Source organism: Pollachius pollachius (assembly GCF_949987615.1).
Source record: "Pollachius pollachius genome assembly, chromosome: 19".
NCBI lineage: Eukaryota > Metazoa > Chordata > Actinopteri > Gadiformes > Gadidae > Pollachius > Pollachius pollachius.
The window spans coordinates 5,623,230-5,643,150 of NC_136952.1; the positions used below are offsets into that span (position 1 = coordinate 5,623,230).

General features: G+C 47.4%; 1 protein-coding gene across 1 annotated transcript; it reads left to right on the forward strand.

Moving 5' to 3' along the window:
* Positions 1–742: 742 nt before the first annotated feature.
* On the forward strand, positions 743–19,702 carry scn4aa (sodium channel, voltage-gated, type IV, alpha, a; the record flags this gene model as incomplete). Its single annotated transcript, XM_079756270.1, has 26 exons — positions 743–1,015; positions 1,205–1,325; positions 2,041–2,149; positions 2,777–2,905; positions 3,739–3,830; positions 4,312–4,569; positions 5,048–5,111; positions 5,347–5,488; positions 5,853–6,050; positions 7,225–7,389; positions 7,912–8,053; positions 8,923–9,161; positions 9,685–9,858; positions 10,117–10,473; positions 13,143–13,604; positions 13,837–13,872; positions 14,031–14,184; positions 14,587–14,741; positions 15,248–15,421; positions 15,762–15,884; positions 16,513–16,794; positions 17,266–17,319; positions 17,433–17,570; positions 17,771–17,875; positions 18,077–18,347; positions 18,432–19,702. Exons 1-26 carry the CDS (start codon positions 749–751, stop codon positions 19,700–19,702), a joined length of 5,682 nt encoding a protein of 1,893 aa, XP_079612396.1. The 5' UTR covers positions 743–748.
* Between the last annotated feature and the right edge of the window lie 219 nt (positions 19,703–19,921).

A 19,921-nucleotide genomic window follows, 5' to 3' on the forward strand; every position in this document is an offset into this window, starting at 1 on the left:
GGACTCTCTCTGTTAGTAAGGGCTTCGTAATGGAGGGTCTCTGGATCACTATCTTTGAAGTAGTAAATATAAATGGTTGTAGTCCTAATTCGGCTCTGCATGCGTTATTTGGTGTTTTCCGTTGGAGGTAGGGTATACAATAATAATAGGATGCGGTGCTGCAGACTGTTCTAAGGTTTTCGCCAGTTTATTGATTTTGATAGGGAGTCAAAAGTGTTTGACTCCCTATCAAAAACCTATCTCACCCAACAGGTCAATTTCATTTGCATACTCTGTGTTTGTGTGCTTGGACTTTATAAGGACATATTTGTTTCCGACCAACACCACAATCTAACAATTTGTAAAACATACCCTCGAGCAAATCTAAAATTGTAGCTTAGTTTAAAGCTCTACCCCTCTCCCTCCCTCCCTCTCTCTCCCCCTCTCCCTCCCCCTCCCTCCCTCTCCCCCTCCCCCTCTCTCCCTACTCCCCCTCCCTTCCTCCCCCTCTCTCCCTCTCTCTCCCCCTCCCCCCTCCCCCTCCCTCCCCCCCTCCCTCCCCCTCTCCCTCCCCCTCCCTCCCTCTCCCCCCCTCCCCCTCTCTCCCTACTCCCCCTCCCTTCCTCTCCCCCTACCCCTCTCCCCCTCCCCCTCCCTCTCTCCCCCTCTCCCCCCCTCCCCCTCCCCCTCCCCCTCTCCCCCTCCCTCCCTCCCTCCCTCCAGGTGTCAGTAGAGGACGGCCGGTGTGGTCGGGGTTCGCGATGCCCAGATGGCCCCTGTGCTCCCTCCCCCGGGCATGGCCGCGTTCCGCCTCTTCACGGCCGACTCCCTGGCGCAGATCGAGAGGCTGGCGGAGGAGGAGGGGCGGGCCCAGGAAGCAGTGGGGCACGGGCAGGAAGTAGAGGGGCGGGTCCCCGAGGCCCCCAACGTACACCTGGAGGCGGGAAAGAACATCCCCATGATCTACGGGGACCCCCCGCCGGACATGCTCAACACGCCCCTGGAAGACCCCGACCCCTTCTACCGAGCCCAGAAGGTACTAGTACTACAATACTTTCCCAGTATTACCGGTACTACAATACTCACCCAGTACAGTTACACCCCTTCTACTGAGCTCAGATTACTACTACACAATGTATTTGGAGCATCCTTAGTATAATAATGTTTTTTTTTTTATTTGTGTGTATGTGTGTGTGTGTGTGTGTGTGTGTGTGTGTGTTCCCAGACGTTCATTGTGGTCAGCAGAGGTAACACCATCTTCCGCTTCAATGCCGAGCCGGCCTGCTACTTCCTCACTCCCTTCAGTCGGGTCCGGAGAGGAGCCATCAAGATCCTCATCCATTCATATCCTTCTGATACACCTCATATAAAGCATGGTTAAAATCATCCATTCACATCCTTCTGACACAATCCATTGACATAGTCATCCATTCATTACTTTCTGACACAATCTATCGATATAATTATCCATTCAGATCCTTCTGACACAATACATCGACATAGTCATCCATTCATTTCTGATACACTTCATATAAAGCATGGTTAAAATCATCCATTCATATCTTTCTGATACACCCCATCAACATAGTTATCCATTCATTTCTGATACACCTCATAAACAGCATGGTTAGCATCCTCATTCATTCATATCCTTCCGATACAGATTATAAACAGCATGGTTATGTACACTGGAATTGTGCTCCGTGTTGCCATGCAGGAAAAGTGTGTGTGGTGATGGCTTGCTCAACCCTTGCACATTGATTGCTCAATGTACAACAGGTGTGCAACCTCAACCAGCCCCAGAGTCCAATCAGACTGACTCGGGCCAGGTGAGGCCGCTTAAACCAGCCAACGTCCACACATACTCCACAGCTATTAATCCACATCCTCATCCATTGATTACCTTTTAAATGCACATATCAGATAATGTCATCAGATGATTTATCATATGGGTAATGTTTCACAGATTATCAAATATTTGATCATGTTTATCATAATGAATGTGGTCATACCATAACCCAGATTATCAGATTAGTTAGCTGTTTACCGTGATTGCTGTAGTCCTTAACTCCTATATCATATTGTTCAGCTTGTTCATCATGATAACTATTCTTTCCAACTGTGTCTTCATGACGATGAGCAACCCTCCACCCTGGAGCAAAACTGTAGAGTGAGTACTTCTAATTAAACATAATCTAATATAATATGATCTCATATAATCCTGCATAATCTAGTCTAATGTAATCTAATCCTGATGTTATTTAAAATAATTTAGTTAGATCTAATTGAGTGTGCCATGGTAAAATCTAACTGTATATATTCCTAATCTAGTCATGTATAATCTAGTATAGTCTAATATAATATAATCTAGGATAGTGTTATCCAATCTAGTCAGATTGTATCTAATCATAACAAGAGTAGACTATTCTGATATAATGTTATCTAATCCTGTTATAATCATTATCTAATCCTTACGTAGTCATAGTGTAAACTATCCCTAATCTAATTTGATCTAATTCAAATTGAATCCTGTTCTAATCATCTTCATTATCTAATCCGAATCTAATCCAAATCTCATCTATTGTTTTCAAGTGTAGTGTAGTCTAATCTTATGTTTTTTAAACATATGAAGTCTGTTAATAACATGTGTGTTCAAGGTATGTTTTTACTGGTATTTACACGTGTGTTCCAGGTATGTTTTTACTGGTATTTACACGTGTGTTCAAGGTATGTTTTTACAGGTATTTACATGCGTGTTCCAGGTATGATTTTACTGGTAATTACACGTGTGTTCCAGGTATGTTTTTACTGGAATTTACACGTTTGAGGCGACAACAAAGGTGTTGGCACGAGGCTTCGTTATCGGACCATTCACATTCCTAAGAGACCCTTGGAACTGGCTGGACTTCATGGTCATCAGCATGGCGTGAGTTTACATTCAATACACAGGAATATAGTTATTACCTCAAATCGTTATAAGCTTCATAAAGATAATAAGTTAGTTACACCATAGGACTGGCATAACATTGCAAAACAGAGAGAACATCTCTGTGGTAATAGGGACAGGATGGTATTGGTAGTTAGGTTACTTGACTGACAGCCAAATGGTCCTGGGTTCGAATGTCGACATTCTACCTGTTGACATCGTAGAGTAAGAGGTCTAAACCCCTAGCTGCTCCTTAAGGACATGCAGCTGAATTGAAGATGCTTTGGGTTTTTCTTTGCTAAAGGGGATGCTAGAAAGTCCCTGTTAGAACATTCGAGAAGTTCAAGTACGGTATCTTATCGACACAGCCTTACAACTTAAGCCAGGGAGTCGATATTTGTGTTCATGCCAGGGCCGGTAGGAGCATGTCATGGTAACAACGTCCGGACCGGACGAGCTGAGGAAGTCAACACATTGTTAGTCTGTGTCGTCTGCGGCCCCTCCGACGACTCGGTTACACCAAGCCACTCCAGTTCTTCAGAGCAGCAAATTAAAAATAGAACTAAGCCAAGCAATAGGACCTACATTACATTAATATGTAATATTATATATTCATGAAAGGCTGAATGAATAGGAATAGGAATATTAATATTCAGACACCTTTATCCAAAGCGACTTCCAACTGACAAATATTACAATCAAAATGGGATCAACTTTGACAACCAATGAAATATTATGGGCTGGACATGAGTGGTGCTTGTGGTCTTATATGGTGGTGTGTGTGTGTATGTATTTGGTGGTTGGTGTTAGTTAACGTGTGGTTCTCTCTCCAGGTACCTCACTGAGTTTGTGGACATGGGAAATGTCTCAGCACTCAGAACCTTCCGGGTCCTCCGAGCGCTCAAAACCATCACTGTGATTCCTGGTACTGCTTTCATTCTGCAGCAGAAATGTATTTACACATGTAGAATCAATAATAGATTAACTTGATATGCTTATAATGTTAGGAGAGTTTAGGATAGATAACTATAGTTCTCTGCAACAACAGGTCCAGCTAGGGCTGCTCGATTATGGAAAAAATCATAATCACGATTATTTTGGTTAATATTGAAATCACGATTATTCAAACGATTATCTTTGAGTTTGAAAAAATTATGAATTTATTCAGCATTTCTTTCCAAATAAACACTTTGAAATTTCGGAATAGAGGGAAAATGTTCAAATCGAAAATAATGTACAAGTACATTTTTTCAACTTGATTATATTAGTTTGGAGATCGATTGACCCAAGAAACAAAATCACGATCAAAATGTGATTAATTGCACAGCCCTAGGTCCGAACGTGTAACCACTTCTGACGCTCCGGTGCAGGTGGAGTGTCGTCTGACCCCCGCTGTGTTTCCCCAGGTCTGAAGACCATCGTGGGCGCTCTGATCCAGTCGGTGAAGAAGATGGTGGACGTCATGGTCCTGACGGTGTTCGCGCTGGCCGTCTTCGCCCTCGTCGGTCTCCAGCTCTTCATGGGGAACCTCCGGCAGAAGTGCATCCGCTGGCCGCCCCCCACCAACGACACGCTGGTGGACAGCTTCAGCAACGCCACGGCCCTCAACGGCTCGCTCGCCTCCAACGACACCTTCAACTTTGTGGAATATATCGAAAATATCGGTAGGTTACGATAAACAATTTAAACGTTCAGTCGTTAAGTAACGTGGAGTCAAGTAAAACGTTACTCAATCAGAAAACACCATTATTTTAACATATTTGGTCATGGTTAATTGCTTGACTGTCCCCAGTTAAGAAAATAAAATGGATAAAATCAAGAGAGATTATATGACACAAAGAGCTAGTCTACAACATTCTTTAGCAGGAAGCAATAAAATATTTTATAAATCAATTAAATCCTTTTTTGTTGTTCTATTTTGTTCGAAAGATTTTTTTTCTGTAAATAGCCATGCAAGCCATGCTCATTCAATGGGTGATTCAAGGCCATTAATAATCCGCTACATGTCACATTCTTGCATCATCCCACTGTCTTGGATTATATCCCAATTATGACAGCCTTGCTATACATTATCCATTACTTATTGGGAGGCGACGATGATAATGTTGTTGTTTTTGATGGATGATGTTGTTCTATTCGTAGATAACCAATATTATCTTGAGGGCAGTTTAGACGCTCTGCTCTGCGGTAACAGCTCTGATGCTGGGTGAGTACTCCTACCACAGTACTACACCCATACAGTACTGCAGTACTACACTCATTTTCTGCTATGCTACTACACTAGTACACCAATGTGATAGTACACCAAAGGGGTCATTTTGCTTTGATTTGTTAACATCGAATCTTTCTTTTTAATTGTGGATTGTTGAGTAGTTTATCGGGTAGTAAATGGGACAGGGTTGACCTTGTCTCTGATTGGCCGGCGGGTGTGGTGTCAACAGGAAGTGTCCTGAGGGCTACCAGTGTATAAAGGCGGGGAGGAACCCCAACTACGGCTACACCAGCTTCGACTCCTTCGGCTGGGCCTTCCTCGCCCTCTTCAGGCTCATGACCCAGGACTACTGGGAGAACCTCTTTCAGCTGGTCGGCCACCTTCCCCTTCTGCTCCTCCTGCTCCTCCTCCTCTCCTTAAACCTCTTCTTATTCCTTCCTCTCGTCCTCCTGTTCTTCCATCTCCTCCTTCTGCTCCTCCTCCTCTTCCTAATCCTCTCATCATTTCTACTCCTCTTGCGAATCCTTCTCGTCTTTCTGCTCTTCCTTTTCCTCCTGCTCCTCCTCCTCTTCTTGAACCTCTTATTATTCCTCCTTCTCCTCCTCTTACGACTCCTACTCTAATTCCTCCTCCTCCTGCTGTTCCGTCTCCTCCTTCCCCTCCTGCTGCTTCTCCTCCTCAGCCTCGTCTCACTCCTCCGTATGGTAAACCGGTCGTGTGTGTGTGTTTGTCCAGCTCTTGCGCGCGGCGGGGAAGACCTACATGCTGTTCTTCGTGGTGATCATCTTCCTGGGCTCCTTCTACCTCATCAACCTCATCCTGGCTGTGGTGGCCATGGCGTACGAGGAGCAAAACGAGGCCACGCAGCGGGAGGCTCGGGAGAAGGAGGAGGAGTTCCAGCGGATGCTAGAGCAGCTGAGGAACCAAGACCAGGTGATGGTCTGCACACACCAGGGTTTACATAAGACCAGGTGATGGTCTGCACACACCAGGGCTTACATAAGACCAGGTGATGGTCTGCACACACCAGGGTTTACATAAGACCAGGTGATGGTCTACACACACCAGGGCTTACATAAGACCAGGTGATGGTCTGCTGTTACACACACCAGGGCTTACATAAGACCAGGTGATGGTCTGCACACACCAGGGTTTACATAAGACCAGGTGATGGTCTGCACACACCAGGGTTTACAGAAGACCAGGTGATGGTCTGCTGTTACACACACCAGGGCTTACATATAACCAGGTGATGGTCTGCACACACCAGGGCTTACATAAGACCAGGTGATGGTCTACACACACCAGGGATTACATAAGACCAGGTGATGGTCTACACACACCAGGGCTTACATAAGACCAGGTGATGGTCTGCACACACCAGGGCTTACATAAGACCAGGTGATGGTCTACACACACCAGGGTTTACATAAGACCAGGTGATGGTCTGCACACACCAGGGTTTACATAAGACCAGGTGATGGTCTACACACACCAGGGCTTACATAAGACCAGGTGATGGTCTGCACACACCAGGGCTTACATAAGACCAGGTGATGGTCTACACACACCAGGGTTTACATAAGACCAGGTGATGGTCTGCACACACCAGGGTTTACATAAGACCAGGTGATGGTCTGCTGTTACACACATCCTAACCCTAACCCTACATATCGATGTATATTCTCTCTCTCTCTCTCTCTCTCTCTCTCTCTCTCTCTCTCTCTCTCTCTCTCTCTCTCTCTCTCTCTCTCTCTCTCTCTCTCTCTCTCTCTCTCTCTCTCTCTCTCTCTCTCTCTCTCTCTCTGCTGAGTTGATTACAGCTTACAGTGTCTGCTTAGTTCAGGAGGTAGAGCGGGTTAACATGTAATGAGGTGTCCCTGAGCAAGACAAGACCTAACCATCATTGCTCCCGACGTGCTGGCTGTCGCCTTGCAATGTTGACTCCGCGGTGTGTGTATGAACAAGTTGTAAGTTGTAAGTCGCTTTCGATCCAAGTGTAAATGTACAGTAAGACACATACAGCCACACGTGTCCCATGCTGCCCTATGCTGTAGTATTTGTTGGTTCACGGTCGACAACAGGAAGCTATTGTTTGGTTTGACAGGAAGCTTTCGTAGGCAGCCAAGCGACTCTGACCAGTAAGAAGTCCCTGAGTCACCACACAGAGTTTGAGTTTGACGAGGAGGGCGACGGCAGCGAAGATGTACTGAAGGACTGTAATGGTCGAATCATCCCGCGACTTCTCATCAGGGTGCCCACAATGACCCAGGTGAGGATCTGCTGCTGCTCACAACCCGTTACACCTGGTTTACACCGCATCCTGTTAACACCTGGTTTACACCTGGTTTATAACACACCCTGTTAACGCCTGGTTTACACCTGGTTTATAACACATCCTGTTAACGCCTGGTTTACACCTGGTTTATAACACATCCTGTTAACACCTGGTTTATAACACATCCTGTAAACACCTGGTTTACATCTGGTTTATAACACATCCTGTTAACACCTGGTTTACACCTGGTTTATAACACATCCTGTTAACACCTGGATTTACCTGGTCTACACATGGTTTATATCATGCTTGCGCATATTTTCTACCAGGTTTATACCCCATCCTGTTAAAATATGGTTTATACCTGGTTTTCGCCTGGTTTATGCCTCATCTTATTAACATGTGGTTGACATCTGGTTTAGACCTTCCGACACCTGTCTTACATCTGGTTAACACCTGGTTATTCCTGTTTTACACCCGGCCCTGTCACCACCTGGGTTTCAATATGTTCCTCAGCCGTATTTTGAAGAGGAGGTGGAGCAGGATGAAGAGGGGAGGTCTCGGGGCTCCGCCCTCAGTGTGGTACACCTGGAGGCGCCGAGTCTCAAACACCGAACCGCCAGCGTTCTCACCGTTGCCACGGTTGCCGCCATGGAAGGTATCGCCCTTGAAAAGCCGACAGAAAACGCAGAAAAAAAGTTGACATGAAATATTATTGTAGCCTGTTGTCACCAAGCTACATCAGAACAACGAGTTGGCTACGCTAAGCCTGTAGCGTAGCCACATTAGACCAACTCGTGTGTTATGCTAAGCCAGTGGCAGTGCAGCTACATTCAACCAGATAGCTGCTATGCTAAGCCTGTGGTGGCGTAACCATAGGTCAAATGAAGTGCAGAGCCCAGCAGCGTCTATAGAGGCTCTCTTGGCTCAGTCCCAAGCCCCTTCAGGCTACACTAGTGTGGGCTGTAATTGCTAAGCTTAGCATGTGGCTACTGACACTGTACACCCAGCGGACCAAGGTCAGGACAGTTGCAATGTCTGGCACTAGCTTCACAGTAGTGCTAATGACATTGTGTTCAAGTCGGACTCATAGGCCTTCTACCCTCCTGGTGATAAGACGGGACCAAACCTAAATACAGACTTAGATACCCATGTTGCTGATTAGACATAGGCCTTATGTACAACCAGGACTACCCTTCCATACACATCCAGCATACACATCATTTTTTCAACAATCAGCATTTTAAAGAAGCATTAAGCACTACCTGGCCAAAGGAAGGGAAATGTTGAACCTACCTTTTTGGACATGATCATCATAAATAACTTTCAGGAGAGGAGGAAGCTCAATTGATCCGATTCTGATGATTGGATTTTGATTTAATGGATTATAGGATGTGAATACCAATAATAAGTACCAATGACGATAATTGATCTGAAACATCAACATACCAACAGACCTGTAACTTCCTGTCCAGTGTGTGTAACTTTCTGTGTGGTGTGTAAAACGTCCTGCTGTGTGTTTTTTAGAGCTGGAGGAGGCCCAGAGACCCTGCCCCCCCGGCTGGTACCGCTTCGCCGACCTCTTCCTGAAGTGGGACTGCTGCGAGGTCTGGGTGACGTCCAAGAACTGGGTCAACTTTGTGGTGATGGACCCCTTTGTGGACCTGGCCATCACCATCTGCATCGTGCTCAACACCCTGTTCATGGCCATGGAGCACTACCCCATGACTCCCGAGTTCGACCACATGCTGTCCGTGGGGAACCTGGTGGGTCCCTGAACTGGGCTTCAACTGGGTCAACTGGGTTAGACTGGGAGGTTCAGCTGATGGTCTTGGTGGGGAGAGTGGTGGTGTGTGTGTCGGTTTATTGGCTGCTGTTATTCTGATCTTCACGGGTCTTTGTCATTCATGTATTCACGAGGGTCTCTGTTATTCACGTGTTCACAGTGGGTCTCGTGATTAATGTGTTCACTGGGGGTCATAGTGATTCATGTGTTCACAAGGGTCTTGTTTATTTATGTATTCATGAGTCTTGGTTCCACATGTGTTCACAGAGTCTGGGTTATTCATGTGTTCACGGGACCTCTGGATCTCTTGGGATTTTCATGTGTATTCATATGTTGGAGGGGGTCGTGGTGATTCACGTGTTAACAGGGTTCTGCTTATTGTTGTGCTCATGGGGGTTTTGGTTAATCATGTGTTCAAGGGTTTTCTTGATTGTTCATGTGTTCACGGGGGTCGTGGTGATTCATGTGTTCACTGGGGGTGGGGGGGGGGCTCTTTTATCCAGGTGTTCACTGGGATCTTCACGGCCGAGATGTTCTTCAAGCTGATCGCCATGGACCCCTACTACTACTTCCAGGTGGGCTGGAACATCTTCGACAGCATCATCGTGACCATGAGCCTGGTGGAGCTGGGCCTGGCCAACGTCCAGGGGCTGTCCGTCCTCCGCTCCTTCCGTCTGGTGAGAGAGCCCGGCCGTCACTCCACTCTGGTTACAATGGGCCACCCGCCTTGACTACAGTAATCATAGCAAAAAAATCTGTTACCACTGTAACCTTAGTTACCCCAACAACACAGAAGCATCACTCCTCCTCTGGTTACCATAGTTACCACATTTAACGGACACTGCTAACTACACTTACCCCAGTGACGTGTGTGTGTACATGTGTGTGTGTGTGTGTGCGTGTGTGTATGTGCGTGTGACTGCGGTGCTGTGTAGCTGCGTGTCTTCAAGCTGGCCAAGTCGTGGCCCACCCTCAACATGCTGATCAAGATCATCGGTAACTCCGTGGGGGCTCTGGGCAACCTTACCCTGGTCCTCGCTATCATCGTCTTCATATTCGCAGTGGTGGGCATGCAGCTCTTCGGGAAGAGCTACAAGGAGTGCGTGTGCAAGATCGACGTGGACTGCGTGCTGCCGCGCTGGCACATGCACGACTTCTTCCACTCGTTCCTCATCGTGTTCCGGATCCTGTGCGGCGAGTGGATCGAGACCATGTGGGACTGCATGGAGGTGGCCGGCACCGGCATGTGCCTCATCGTCTTCATGATGGTCATGGTGATCGGAAACCTGGTGGTGAGTAGAAAACAGATCTAGGAAACAATGGGCCTAACGAGGGGTGTAACGAGGGGTGTAACGAGGGGTGTAACGAGGGGTGTAACGAGGGGTGTAACGAGGGGCGTAACGAGGGGTGTAACGAGGGGTCTGACGATGGGTCTGACGATGGGCCTAACGAGGGGGCTGACGAGGGGCCTTAACGAGGGGCCTTAACGAGGGGCCTTAACGATGGGTGTAACGATGGGCCTAACGATGGGCCTAACGATGGGCCTAACGATGGGCCTAACGGGGGTCTAACGATGGTTCTAACGAGGGGCCTTAACAATGGGTCTAACGGGGGTCTAACGAGGGGCCTAACGATGGGCCTAACGATGGGCCTAACGGGGGACTAACGGGGGTCTAACGATGGGTCTAACGAGGGGCCTAACGGGGGTCTACCAGGGGTCTAACCGGGGTCTAACGATGGGTCTAACGAGGGGCCTAACGGGGGTCTAACGGGGGTCTAACGATGGGTATAATGAGGGGCCTAACGGGGGTCTAACGAGGGGCCTAACGAGGGGCCTAACTGGGGTCTAACTGGGGGTCTTACGATGGGTCTAACGAGGGGCCTAACGAGGGGCCTAACGAGGGGCCTAACTGGGGTCTAACTGGGGGTCTTACGAGGGGCCTAACGAGGGGCCTAACGAGGGGCCTAACGAGGGGCCTAACGAGGGGCCTAACGGGGGCCTAACGGGGGCCTAACGGGGGCCTAACGGGGGCCTAACGGGGGGTCTAACGATGGGTCTAACGATGGGTCTAACGGGGGTCTAACGAGGGGTCTAACGGGGGTCTAACGAGGGGCCTAACGAGGGGCCTAACGAGGGGCCTAACGGGGGTCTAACGGGGGTCTAACGGGGGTCTAACAGGGGCCTAACGAGGGGCCTAACGATGGGCCTAACGGGGGGTCTAACGGGGGTCTAAGAGGGGTCTAACGAGGGGCCTAACGAGGGGCCTAACGGGGGGTCTAACGAGGGGCCTAACGAGGGGCCTAACGAGGGGCCTAACGGGGGCCTAACGAGGCGCCTAACGAGGGGCCTAACGGGGGCCTAACGAGGGGCCTAACGAGGGGCCTAACGATGGGTCTAACGGGGGTCTAACAGGGGTCTAACGAGGGGCCTAACGAGGGGCCTAACGGGGGGTCTAACGAGGGGCCTAACGAGGGGCCTAACGATGTGTCCAACGACAATAAAATCCCAAAACATGTTTCACAAGTGCGTTGTATGTACAGTGGTTGGGGTGAGGGCCCGCAGTGGTGTGACCTGAGGACCTCAACAGCGGAGGGAGCCTAGAGGAGGGACCAGTTGTATGATGACTTACTGATTAGTAGAGGCAGAGCACGTGATCTGAGGCCTGCTCAATCAGCCCCACCAGCAGCATATAGCTACTATATTAGTACACATATATATACTGTATGTATATAGTAACATATATATAATATTACATTATATTGTATTATATATTGAATTCATATTACATGTACATATTACATATAAAGTGGTATATTAATTAAATATTATTATCTGATGTTATGTGATTTTGTGTTATGTAATTAATTATAATTAATCATAATTATAATTATATATAGTTATAATACAAATTATTTATGCTATAATATATACTTATATTGATCGCATTGATGCTATATATGGTATGTAAAATGTATGATATGTATTTTAAAAGCAATATAATACGACAAGCATTGGACATAGGATATGATACATATGACAAATATCCTTTATGATATATTGTGATCCGGCCGCACCACTCTGGGTGTGGAAGCGGCGCTGCTGATTCACACGCAGAGAGAACCCGATCCCCGTCTGAACCTAGGGAACCAGGAAACAAGCGGCGACCTAAAGATAGCCCCCTCGCCACTGCAACGCACCACAATATTTATTGGCGTCTCCTCATCAGAACCACTTGATATGTGATGTGTATCCGAGACCAAGCACACAAGTTAGCAGTCGGGGCTTAACCTAATAGGCTTGTAGGTGCTACAGACTTTGAATACAGACTTATTACCACATTATTAAACCGCCTTATTACCACATCCTTAAACAGTATGGGCCTTCGAATAAAGATCCGCTTCTTACGGCAGTCATGTCATTCTGAGCTGCTTACGAGATAGTGTGTATGAAAGAGATGTTCGTTAAATGTAATTTTATTATTTATTGTTTTTATTAAGTGTAGACACATGCTAAATGATTGAATTATAGGGGCACGACCTCTGAAAAGGTAGCATAGTATGTTATAGTTTGTTATAACGGTAGTATGTTATAGTATGTAACAGTATTATGTTATAGTTTGTTATAACGGTAGAATGTTATAGTATGAAGCAGTATAAAGTTATAAATTGTAACAGTAATATGTTATCGTTTTTATCAGTAGTATGTTATGTTATGTAACAGCAGCATGTTATAGCATGTGTAACAGTAGTATGTTATAGCATGTAACAGTAGTATGTTATGGTATGTAACAGTAGTATGTTATAGCATGTAACAGTAGTTTGTTATGGTATGTAACAGTAGTATGTTATAGCATGTAACATTAGTTTGTTATAGTATGTTGTAGTATGTATCGGTAGTATGTTTTAGGAGTATGTTATATCAGCATGTTATAGCTCGTATAACAGTAGCGTGCGTGTGCAGGTGCTGAACCTGTTCCTGGCGCTGCTGCTCAGCTCGTTTAGCGGGGACAACCTGTCGACCGCAGACGAGGACGGCGAGCTCAACAACCTGCAGATCGCCATCAACCGGATCTCCGGGGGCGTGGCCTGGGTGAAGACCCGCCTCCGGCGCCTGGTCGCCCCGCTGCTCCTCCGCGTCACCAGCCGCCTCGAGGGACCCAAGGGGGGCGGGTCAGTGGAGATGAACCACCTGGACGCCGGCGAGGGTCCGGCAGCCAGAGAGGATGATGGGATATCTCAGTGTCTGGTGGAGGGACGGCGGGGGCGACTGCTGCATTACGACGTCGTCCTCACCGTCCCCATGGCCCAGGGAGAGTCGGACCTCGAGAACATGGAGGACGATGACGAGGACGAGGACGATGAAGACGAGGAAGAGGATGAGGAGGATGACGAAGATGATCGAGGGCAGAATCTGCGTTCCAATGTAAGAGCCAGACGTTCCAGAGACTAGACGTTGGACTATAGGTGTGGATATAAATGTTGGGGTTATTTTTAGCTACCTTGTTTCATAAATGGATTTGAATCATTTCCAGATAGTAATTTATACCAGTAGAAATAACCATTAATAACCAGAAATATTGATCTACCTTACTCTTTCTCTATATATATATATAGACAACTAATAATTGTATCGTAATATTCTCACCCTTTTCCAGGGAAAACTACATTCTCATGTACATGAACCTTTCAAAGTGAGTAAGTGATGGCTTAAAGCGTACCAAAGCACCTGCTAGCATAGTGAGCAAAGCATGTTAGCACAGCGCTTCCACAGACGCTCAGCTTGGCGACGCTCAAATAGCTAGCATCCTTAAGTAACTTACCCTCTGTCTTCTGATTTGTCTGACCTCAGCTTCCATCTCCCTGGCAGCTGATGCGCGTAACCAAGGACGACGGAGACTCTTCGGAGTGCAGTACAGTCGACTACCAGCCCCCCGAACCCGAACCCGAGCCGGAGGAAGAGGAGGAGCCAGAACCGGTTGATCCGGAGTCCTGCTTCACCGACGGTACATCTACTACTATTTAAGTCAACATAACCCTTAAAGGTGACATGTTATACCACCAGGTGTGAGTGGGATTCGCCGGTCCAAGCCGTTTTGAAAATCGGCCTCTTCTGACATCACTAGTGGGCGTGTCCACCTAGATGTATGATAGAGAGATGAGCAACACTACAGTCCACTGGGTAGGCTGGTAGACTGATCTATCCAGTAGGTGGACACGCCCACTTGTGACGTGTCAGAAGAGGCCGATTTTCAAAACGGCTTGTAACGGCTAATCACACTCACACCTGGTGGTATATTATGTCCCCTTTTAAATCAACACTGCTACTACTACACTGATTAATCCCTCAATGTAGATTCCCAGTCAGTGTGTTTGTGATTGGCTGTTGTTGGCTCCTCCCCCATCAGAATGCGTGCGGCGGTGGCCCTGTCTGAGCGTGGACATCAGCCAGGGGCGGGGCAAAACCTGGTGGAACATCCGGCGAACCTGCTTCACCATTGTGGAACACGACTATTTCGAGACCTTCATCATCTTCATGATCCTGCTCAGTAGCGGAGCGCTGGTCAGCCTTTTACAAATACTCACATATTAATGATAATCCGTTCTTCTATAACCTTTAATAATAACCAGTAATCAGTTAACTATAACCCTTAACCTATAACCAATAATTCTTCATCTATAACAATAGTCAATAACCAATGATCAGTGCTAAAATATGTTCTCTATAAATTGTAATCTATATCCAATAATAAGTTGTTCAATCTATACTAAATGTCACCATGCATCTCAGTGGTTGAGGCTATAGGGAGCAAACAGATCTGCAGTCTGGACTCGGACAGTTGGTCTTGAATCGTTGACCTCCGAGACATCCGGTTACTGTTCTGAGCACAGCTTCCGTCTCTAAGTTACCGTGGCTACACAACGTTCTCTATGTTACTGCGGCTACGCCGTTGGTGTCGTAGAGGTCCACAGTGACTTAGAGACTAGCGATTTACCTGCGGTTTCCATTCGACACAGAAGTAGATTGCAAGCTTTGGTGATCCAGAATAATCAAATCTACTGTCTCAGGCGTTTGAAGACATCTACATAGAGCGACGTCGGACCATCAAGATAATCCTGGAGTACGCCGACAAGATCTTTACGTATGTCTTCATCATAGAGATGGTCCTCAAGTGGGTGGCATACGGCTTCAAGACCTACTTCACCAACGCCTGGTGCTGGCTGGACTTCTTCATCGTGGATGTAAGTTCCATCACCTGGAGTTACAGATTTCTATGAGCAGGGTGATTGTAAAAATGTAAACGTTTTATGTGATCTTTGTGGGATCATTGTTTTCCACTGAAACCAGGAAGTAAACGGACAACCCACCACCCCAAAAATGTGGCAGACTTTTATCAATGGTACGAATTTACAATGTCGACAAATGGGGTGTATTTTTGATTAGAGCTTCTTTTAAAGCGTAAGAAAGATGGGTGGCCTGTTGAAGTTTACAGTCCACCAGACAGGGTTGCTAATGCAAGAAATGTTTATTTGACACGCTGATTGTAACATGTGACTAGGATATGTCTTGGTCCCACCACAGGTGTCTCTGATTAGCATGGGTGCTAATTTGATGGGCTTCTCAGACCTGGGACCAATCAAGTCACTAAGGACCTTGAGGGCGCTCAGACCGCTCCGTGCCCTCTCCAGATTCGAGGGGATGAGGGTGAGTTGGTCACATGGTACACTGTCTCATGTTATCCATGTTGCCAAATGTATGAAAGTTGTTTTCCACTAACTCTACTATCTGATGTTTCCCAATACCTCCTAACATGGCTGCCAGGGCTGATTGAACAGAGGTACGAGTCAATACAGAGGTTTTGATATCCATGGGGGAACTTGAACTATCAACCCTTTAATTGATGGCAAATTGGGCAGCGTTCATGAGCTACTGTTATGCATGGTTGTATTAAAACTAAAAAACATAGCTGGTCAAGGTGAAACCTGCCTGGTAGAACGCCCTAACAGTAGATGAAGGTCTAGGAAGCTGATCTCTGACAGGAGGTGTGTAAGGGTGTCTAAGTGGTGGTGAACCACTTGGTGAAACACCATCGATCCATCTGACAACCTGTCTTTCTATTAATCGATCTGTCTGATAACCTGTGTGTCTTTCTGTGTGTCTTTTACCTGTGTCTCTGTCTGTCCCGTCAATCCATCTGATAACCTGCCTTTATATCAATCCATGATATCCTGTATGTCTGTCTGTTTTCCTGTGTCTCTGTCTACCTGACCGTTTGATATCTGTCTGTCTGTCAACCTGTCTGTCCTCCCACCGCTCCGTGTCTCTCTGACAGGTGGTGGTGAACGCCCTGGTGGGGGCCATCCCGTCCATCTTCAACGTTCTGCTGGTGTGTCTGATCTTCTGGCTGATCTTCAGCATCATGGGCGTGAACTTGTTTGCCGGCAAGTTCTACCGCTGCATCAACACCACGTCGGATGAACTGTTCCTCCTCGACCAGGTCAACAACCACAGCGACTGCCTGGCCCTGCAGCAGGCCACCGGCGAGGCCCGCTGGGTCAACGTCAAGGTCAACTACGACAACGTCGCCACGGGTTACCTGTCCCTGCTGCAAGTGGTGAGATACCCCGTTGCAAACCGACGGACCACGTGCCGCCGTTCCACCGGCCGTGTCTGTGGCCAAGTTCAACCGTCCGTTTCAGACCATTACCAAACCACGCGTTCAACCGCACGAGTGCAGAGGAGCTCACGCTCACGTCTAGAATTTGAATTGGTAACATTTGAAATGGGTTTTAAATGTGTCTGAATAGGTTTTCAATGTAAATGAAACAGGACTTTGAGTTGGTACAAAGTGTTGTGGTAGGTCTCAAGTGATTGGGCCGCCCGATTAGACTTAGTTGAATAGCCTTATAATATATGATTAGAGAGGATTTTAATACATTTGTGTTTTCATCTTTTTCATGAATTAATGCACAACAATTTACATATTTTGTTTACACTCAAAATGTCAATGTGCCAGAGCTAGCAAAAAAGCTATTTTTTATCTGTAGTTCACAATTAAGATTAAAATGTTTTTTTCTCAATTCAGGCCACGTTCAAAGGTTGGATGGACATAATGTATGCTGCTGTGGACTCGCGAGAGGTAACAATCGCTATTGGAAATGTTAAATATCTAAATTAAATGTTACTTCAAATAATAAATGACCTGAATGTATATCAGGACTTCCTTTGGATTCATGCTGATCTATGCTGCAGGTGGAGGAACAGCCTTCCTATGAAATCAACCTCTACATGTACATATATTTTGTCATATTCATCATCTTCGGATCCTTTTTCACTCTCAACCTTTTCATCGGTGTGATTATCGACAACTTCAACCAGCAGAAGAAAAAGATAAGTCTCCTCACCTGGTCACCCAACCTGCAAATGTAGCTTTGACGTTGTTAATTAGCGCTAAAGTTTAGTTCCAAAGGCTTTGCATGATGCATTTCGAAATGTTTTGTGATAATCCAACCATCCATACATTAATTCATTAAACTGCTAGCTGAACTAGATAAGATGTATATGTTCATGCTTCTGTTGGGTTTGTGCACTTTGGAGACAAGGACATCTTCATGACTGAGGAACAGAAGAAATACTATGAAGCCATGAAGAAACTAGGGTCCAAGAAACCTCAGAAACCGACCCCCCGACCCACGGTACGACCCCTCTCTAACACCTCATCATACATCATACCGGTTCTGAGCCAACAAGCAGGAATGCTTCCAGAGCCTTTGACTCCTGACCTTTAGCCTTGACCCCTGCAGGTGTTAACAAACACACTAATGGTATTCATGTTCTCCCCCCTCCCTCTCATTTCCCACCCTCAACCCCCCCCCGGGACCTTTGACCCTCAACAGAACCTGATCCAAGGTTTGGTGTTCGACTTCATTAGCCAGCAGGTCTTTGACATCTTTATCATGGTGCTGATCTGCCTCAATATGGTAACCATGATGGTGGAGACAGACGACCAGAGTCCTGAAAAGGAGGAATTCCTCTTCAAGCTCAACGTGGCCTTCATCGTGGTCTTCACCGGGGAGTGTACCCTGAAGCTGTTTGCTTTGCGGCAGTACTTCTTCAAGAATGGGTGGAACATTTTTGACTTTGTCGTCGTCATCTTGTCCATAGCCGGTGTGTTGAGCTCTGATTATAACTTATTGAAACTCTTCTTTTAAATAATGCGTTTACCTCTAACTATCATGTGTTTTATTTCAGGCACGATGCTTTCTGACATCATAGAGAAGTACTTTGTGTCACCCACTCTGTTCCGAGTCATCCGATTGGCCAGAATCGGCAGGATCCTGCGCCTCATCAAAGGAGCCAAGGGCATCCGGACACTGCTGTTTGCCCTTATGATGTCACTTCCTGCCCTCTTCAACATTGGCCTGCTGCTGTTTCTCATCATGTTCATCTTTTCTATATTTGGCATGTCCAACTTCGCCTATGTCAAAAAGCAGGCCGGTATCGACGACATGTTCAACTTTGAGACGTTCGGGGGCAGCATCGTGTGTCTGTTCGAGATCACCACCTCTGCGGGTTGGGACAGCCTGCTGCTGCCAATCCTGAACCGAGAGGCGCCGGACTGCGACCCCGACTTTGAGAACCCAGGCACGGACGTGCGGGGGAACTGCGGGAATCCCGGCATGGCCATCATGTTCTTCTGCAGCTACATCATCGTCTCCTTCCTGGTAGTGGTCAACATGTACATCGCCATCATCCTGGAGAACTTCAACGTGGCGCAGGAGGAGAGCGGGGACGCGCTGTGCGAGGAAGACTTCGAGATGTTCAACGAGACCTGGGAGAAGTTTGACCTGGAAGGGACCCAGTTCATAGAGTACGCCCGCCTCTCCGACTTCTGTGACGCGCTGCAGATGCCGCTGCGGGTGGTAAAGCCGAACCGCCTGCAGCTGATCGAGATGGATCTTCCGCTGGTGATCGGAGACCGCATCCACTGCCTGGACGTCCTGCTGGCGGTCACGCAGATGGTGCTGGGAGAGACGGTGGAGATGGCCGCCATGCGCGAGAGCATCAAGGCAAAGTTCGTCATGAGCAACCCCACCTCTGACTCATTCGCCCCCATCACCAGCACCTTCCGCCACAAGGAGGAGGAGCTGGCTGCCGCGGTCGTTCAGCGTGCATACCGCAGGCACCTCCTCAAGCGTGCCATCCGCCACGCCTCCTCCATGTGGCGCCACAAGAGGATGAAGGTCAAGGAGGAGGACCTCGGTGAGAAGGAGGGGTTGCTGGCCAGGCGGATGGCTGTGTTTTATGGTAGCGAGGTAGACCTGGCCGATCAGGAGGTGGAGCAGGTGGAGCAGGTGAATCCAGAGGCTCCTCCGAGGCAAGAGCCCGTTCATGTTGGGGCCCCAAACGGGCCCAACCTCCTGGTGGTCCCCGTGGAGGTGACCAGCGAGGTGGTGTTGCACTCGGCCCCCCAACGCAAGGTTTTGGACTTCTATGAGGTCCTTCATGAATCTGTGGTATAGCAAACACCGCTTCACCTCCATCCGTCTTAGTTGCCATGAGTCACGGTCAGCGGCGTTGGCGGCGTTAGAGGTGTTAGCAGTGTTAGCAGCGCAGGTGGTTTTAGCATAAGTTGTAAGTTGTTGACATCACAGAGATTGTTCCAAAGTCATAAAGATTGAATCACTTTCCCATGTAAAACATATTTTATGCTTTGTTGCTATATTGGCACGCAAAAATAA